At 35.2% G+C, this 6,577-nt stretch overlaps 1 protein-coding gene across 1 annotated transcript in view; it reads right to left on the bottom strand.

Annotated features, from left to right (window-relative positions):
- Window positions 1-265: 265 nt before the first annotated feature.
- The window catches only part of GCC2 (GRIP and coiled-coil domain containing 2), a 28,844-nt gene continuing 22,532 nt past the window's right edge, over window positions 266-6,577 (bottom strand). Inside the window, exons 21-23 of the mRNA XM_033051330.1 lie at window positions 5,896-6,035; window positions 4,911-5,112; window positions 266-3,880 (exon numbers count right to left, since the gene is read on the bottom strand). Coding sequence (XP_032907221.1) covers window positions 3,810-3,880; window positions 4,911-5,112; window positions 5,896-6,035 — 413 coding nt within the window. The 3' untranslated portion in view covers window positions 266-3,809. The remainder of the gene's footprint in view (window positions 3,881-4,910; window positions 5,113-5,895; window positions 6,036-6,577) is intronic.

Here is a 6,577-nt window from a genome sequence, read left to right as displayed (position 1 = left end):
AGCAATACATTTGAAGGCATTTAAAATATGAGCTTTTTTAAAATTTTTTTTTTCCTAAAAAACCCTATAACAAACCAATTTCTTTGCTGTTCATTCAGAAGAACCTGTCACTGTAGCTGTCTTCCAAAGTAGAGGCTGTGGATACGATACCAGATCCATAAAATCTCTTCAATACAATGATAGACAGTCCTTGTTTTCTACCTTGCACCTGAGTATCATTTTCTCAGGGAAGAACAGGGATTCAGGGAATAAAAAAGGCACTCTGTTGAGTAAAGGTGAATTTTATTGAAGTGATGGCCACATGAAAAGGCCATTAAAGACATTATTTCCAAACAAAATACTTATCTATCCAGACTAGCAATTCTGAAATTACTACAACAAATATATTTTTCTCTCTTCATACATTTGGTTTCTCAGCTTGTGAGTGGTGACTGCTGTTTGCAATGCTTCTAAGGGAGATATTTTCACAGTACCAACAATAGTAGAACTAACAGGTAGTTTAAGATGTATTGATGCACTGGGTGAAGCCAAGGCATAAGACAAATGAAGCATGTATACTTACAGTGCATTCAAAGTCACTTAGTACAAACTAAGGAGAGCTTTCAGGCATTCCTCCACAATTTCATGATGCATCATCTCTTATCAAAGCAAAAGGATGGAGGGAGATAGATGAAGGAGGATTTAAATTTAGAAAATAATCTAACCCTGTATTCTCAGAGTTACACTTTGGGGAAGGAGGGTCATGAAAGAAAAAAAGCAACTTTACTCTCTTGTGTATAGTTTCTAACATGGTTCCCTTTGGCTATCCTGAACACCCAATTCAACTGGTCACACCTGTACAACAGCCTGACAAGCTCTGATTTTCCTGTCTTTCAGTTGGAGCACTTTTTGCTTGCACAGATGAGTCTCCCTTCTGGGTAAAGGGAAAACGAAAGCCATATAACCCATTTCTAACTCAGCCTTAGGTAGCTAAAAATTCAGCCACAGTGCGCATGCAGGTTTGGGAACATTGAATCACTCCCATTTTTGGTTTTTAATTAATATATAATCTGCATAGTAACAGCAGAATCATTATTATTATTACTATTACTATGCCCTCCTTATGCTTGGGCCAAAGGCGGGCTGTTAAAAGATAAAAATTGGTCCTAAGCTTATAAACATTTTGGGCAAGGGTGACATTTTCTGTGAAACACTCTAATAAATGTGGCACTGTAAAGACAACAAAAAGTCAGCACAGTGCTCTTCCAAAAAAGAGCACCACAGTATGTCAAGAAGCAGCAGTACTAGTTAAAACTTTGAACTGCTTTTTGAAAGCAAATCACATCTACAATGTTGTACATTACAAATGCAAATATATGACATATAAAAAGTTCTCTATGCGAAATAATCCTGTTTCAAGTTCACATTCTTCTATGGCATTTACTCAAGTGTCTGTAAACTTTGATATACTTGCTTACAGTCAGTTTATTGCCACATAGGTAAATTCTGGCAATCTCAGCATCAGAAAAAAATTTAGTAACAGTTATTAAAATAATTTTAATTAATTAAGACCTCAATCTTTCATTGTAAAAAAAATACATTAATGGAAGTTGTTCACTACATTCATTAAGTACGGTACTCAAGTTTTACTAACAACAGTGAGCATGCAACTCAGACTTGAAAGAAGTCAATAGGCAACTGGTATTTCATAAGCCAGTGATATATGTTACTTGTATACCTTTATTCACAGCTTACAATGTTAAATAATTTACAGTTCTGAAATATGTGCATTTTAAGAGGAACTTGTCACAGCTCTTTAGCAATAGTGCAGACTAAATCAGGTCAGCTGCAAACGGAGTGTGAACTAAGTGAGACAAAGCCATACCCTTCTACTCGTGTGCTTCCATTGTTAAAATCACAGCTGAAGGATGACTACCACTTATTTTTATACATATTTCAAATCTCTCCTGTTGCTGTGTTTAGGCATTCTTTTGAGTGACATTAACCAAATCCAGCTGAATAAGGAGTTTGAATCCAACATCTGAGATCTGGTCCAAATCATGAATGCTGAACAGAAGGTAAATAATTCCAAAGGCAAGTGCAAAGAAAGCCTAAACATAGCCTTGTGTTTACTACAGACACCTAAAAGACTTGTCCCGCACACTACTGTTGATCAGTTGCATGTTCTGAAAGTCCACAGAGAATGTTTTCCCCAGCAGCAAAAACTATGAAGTATTCCAGTTAAAATACATATTGGAGGGGAAGAAAATAGAAGTGCCTAAGACAGTGGAAAGGAATTAAAATATCTAAATAAAGCCTGCTGGGTTTGTTGATTGTGTACTGAAATATATACAACAAGCAAAAAATTAAACCAAAACCAAACTTACTGAACAGTTTATTCTCAACATACTGCCATTCTGCTGTTCGTATGTTCAGATTAATCTTAGCCTGAAATAAGGCAATATTAAAGGAAAAAGCATCATTTCCTCAGAGCCTGAGCTAAGGTAGATAGGAAAGGATGAGTCCTATTTAGTATTTGTATGTGTACCAGGGAAAGACTCTCTGCAAAACAACACAGAGAACATGAAAATAAGAGTGAGAAAGAAAAAAAGACTCTGGTTTAAACATAAGCAGGATTCAAACACGTGTATGCTTTTTGAAACCTTACAAATAAATTAAGATGGTGAAAGGCATTATGGACTGTAAAGGGGAGAAGATAACTGAAGGTAAAAAAGGTGCTGTGTTGATAATAGAAGCAGAGATGGTAGAATTTATTTTTCTTGGAAAAAACTTGTAACATTCTGTTGAGTAACCTGGAACAGAGATCATCTCATCTGTGCAAAAGATCTGTGCAAACGATGTGCACACACACAGGTAAGTGAGAGAATAAGATCTTCAATCATTAGAACATTTAAAAGATGCATCTATTGACAAAAGCTTCATTCTTCTCTCTGAAAAGGAGTCTGACCTGTGGGCTCAGATTCTTTCTTTAGTGTCCTCACTATGACTAAGTCAGTATGAGTAGTCTTGTCATCTAATTACAGACATCATTACAGTAATGGAACATATCTTCCTAGCCTGTTCCACAAACTTCTAACTTCAGACTAAAAAGCCTTTTCTCACAAAGCTTCAGCTCACTCAGGACCTCTGAGTCTTGCAGTGCTGTCCTAAGGCTTCCATAGATGCCATTAATCTCTTTTACAGTACCATGCTCAGATGTGACAAGCACTGTATTTCATACAATTTCTGCATCCTCTACATTTTTTGTGAATCGTTGCCTTCATGCTCTGCAAAAGCAAAATAATTTAAGAAAGACTACAACTTTAAAGCAGAAAATGCCCTGTTTCTTAATTATCTTACGAGAGGAAAAAATTTAAAATTTCTTAAATGTGCAGAGAATAACACTAACCATATAGATTAGCTAGCTGACAGTGATATGTGAAAGCAACTGTAAACACTTTTAAATACTTTAAATCTATACTCTAGTTATTCCAGTTAATATATCAGGTCAAACTTTTAAATTGATATCAAAAGAGCTATCACAGGTTGACAAATTCTGTTTCCAAACTATTTGCAATTAGTCACTTCTCATAGTTCTTATTATCAGCTTTAATATTCACAAGAAAAATAGCTCACTGCTGTCAGAGCATAACATAGGACCACCTTTCAGAGCTACTGCAGGCTTCTTTCTTAGTAGAGCCTAAAAAGCTGAAAATAACACACAAGAATAAAACCCCGTAGTTCAATGCTACAACACCAACAGATCTACAGTAAGATTTCTTAGGTTTGCAATTGTGGAATGTTTTTAAAGATTCAGTGTTTCCACTGTTTTATCGAAGTCCTGACCAGCTGTGGAGGTACGAAGCCCACCCAGAAGGCCGTGAGGTACTCTCTTCTTCACCTGAAGGAGGAAGAAAAACATCCTTTATATTATGTTAGACGTTACATCATTTGGTTACATGACCTTGCCCCCATTCCTTGTCTTTATCCTTTTTCAAATGCTGTCCTCAAGCTTGCTGAGAAAGGAACTCACTCTTGGGCTGACATAGATATGGGTTGCACCACCAAGTCCTCTTTACTTAATATTACTTAAGAATGTCTGAAAAAGGTAATTTATCACCATTCTCCAGAAAAATTCCATCAGTTTTCATTGGAGGGCCAGAACAACATCAGCATGCTATGAACTTGACTTACATCTTATTTTTCCAAATGCACAGTCTATCACGAAATGCAACCCTTCCTTTTTAATGTGATTTTGTTCACAAGTTTTAAGTTCTTATAGGTACATGTGTTGCTTCCTATTTATATTAATTCTAAGATAAAGATAGGCCAGTTGATAATCAAATACAAGAAGCTACAGTTACTGTCATTGAGAAATGACAATGCCTTTAAAAGCATTTTAAGGGAACAAATGCTCAGAGTATTTGAAGCAGAAATCCTGTGTTAATTTCTTGCAAATGCCTAACTCTTTTTATGTCCTTCCCTTTATTTCTTCAATGAAGAGCATATTTTAAGATATCTTTAAATGCATTATATTTAAATTAATATTAGATCTGCAGTACTGCCTTGAGAGGACCACTTTAGTTATCTGTTTAGAATATTGCAAAGAAAATAATTAAATTATATTAAACCTTTATTTTGACAAAAAATTTTTAACCTCTACTCTAAACATGAGCACATTAAATTTTTCAACTTATTATTGTCTTCCTAAAATGTGAATGTTTCAGAAGAAATTATGTTTTATGCCAATTTTATGGTATTTGTTCTGTTTACTGAAAACTGAATAGTAACTTCCCAACAGAGAAAATGGTTTTAGGACTAGTTTACTGGCATTATGATACTAAGTTTTGTTCTTTCTCAAAGGTCTACACAACAGACAGCACAGAACTATCCTTTTCCTTTTTTGTGACAATATTTTAAACATCACCTACCTTGGGCAATTGCAACCAGCTTCCCCTTCTCTTCAGGGCTGAGCTGCAACATGGTGTCTATTACTGGGAGCAGCCGTTCCTTCTCACTTCCTGATTTCAGAAATATGAACTGCAACAGAACATTCTTCAAGTACTCTAGATTAGCCACAGACTTTTCTCTCTCTTGATTTCTTTCCAATCTTCTTATTTCATTCTTGAGAAGCTGCAGATGAGGGAAAAAATATGTAACACTGCTTGCTTCATTTAATGAGTAATTGAACAAAGGTCTTTTGAAGAGCTAAAAAATGAATTGCACAGCTTGCTTCAAAAAGAATAATGCATGTTTAGCAACATATTTGGGACAAAAATCCAGTGAAAACTAAATATGTGATAATGTTGTAAGAAATAACTTATTACTGATTTAAAATAACCTTTTTTGATAAAATTTGTGAAGTATAGAGATACAATATCAGTGACAAAAGAGTAGTAGCAGTTGAACATTTAAATAATTCAGAATCCTGATTATGTAAATTTAAAAGCATTTTAGAAAAGAAAGCTGAATAGATTCAGAAATATCTTCACAGAGCTCATTCATACATTAGTTCATGTGTCTTCTTTTAACTTAAGACAGCTAAAACAGGTTAGAGAAACAGAAACCAGACAATGCTTCCCTTGGGATTTACTGCTTTTATCTAAGTGAAAATAGTACAGACCTTTTACTAAACATTAAACTTCCAAACTCCTGAGGTTTGTAGAAGCTTTTCCTCCACACTCCTCTCCCACTGCCCCCCAACACCTACCCAACTAGAAACTGTGGTAAAAAAAAAGCCAAAAAACCGAAGTAGACTTTGGAAGCACTAATTAGACCCGTGGAATTAAAGCCCCTCCCAATTTAAGTTTTATATCACCAAAATTTTATAGACTGGGATTTTCTGAAAGGCATTTGGTCTTAGAAACAGACAATGGAAATCAGAGCTGTCCTCACATCTCTTGTGCGTCTGCTAACCTTTATTTGTTCCATTAGGATTGCATTGGTTGCTTCTGATTCACGAAGTAATTCATTCAAGTGATCAGCACTCTTAGTTGTTGTGTTTAGCTTCTGAATCAGTTCATCCTTGGAGAGATCTGCTTGCCACTGAGATGGTTCTGCAATTAATTGGAAAAGAAAACTAAGAGAAGGAAAAAGCACTTGCATCTACTTCACACTAATTTAACATCAGGACTTGATTAATGTAGTTTCTTATGAACAGAATTAATGCAAAGTCAGAGCGCAGACTTAACAGGCATCAATGGTGCCACTGCATGCGAATTTTCTGATCTATTTTTGTTTACATATTAGAAGAGGACTGGCAAAACAGTTCCAGATTACCTCAAGATACCTGGTTTTAACTAATTCCTTGTTTCCTACCCATAAATGGAGATTTTTCAACAGTTATCCATGAAGTGTTCTGTAGACTTTTAAAACAGGATTATATGCTACCATCTATTTTTCTGGCTTTTGGGGACTCCTAAAACATTCTTTTTCATGCTGGATTTCACCTTCCTAGAAAAAACCCTCTGAATAAAGTACTGTTCTAATAACCCTCATTAAGATGAAAAGAAATTTTATCCTTTCATTAACAGGGTTAAATCAGCGCTTAATTGTCCCCTAGTAGAGACTCATCCAGAACACTAAAATTTCTGTAACT

Source organism: Catharus ustulatus, chromosome 2 (genome assembly GCF_009819885.2).
Source record: "Catharus ustulatus isolate bCatUst1 chromosome 2, bCatUst1.pri.v2, whole genome shotgun sequence".
In the NCBI taxonomy this organism is placed as follows: domain Eukaryota; kingdom Metazoa; phylum Chordata; class Aves; order Passeriformes; family Turdidae; genus Catharus; species Catharus ustulatus.
Note: the sequence above shows the minus strand (reverse complement) of the source record. Positions and strands in the feature narration are given on the sequence as shown.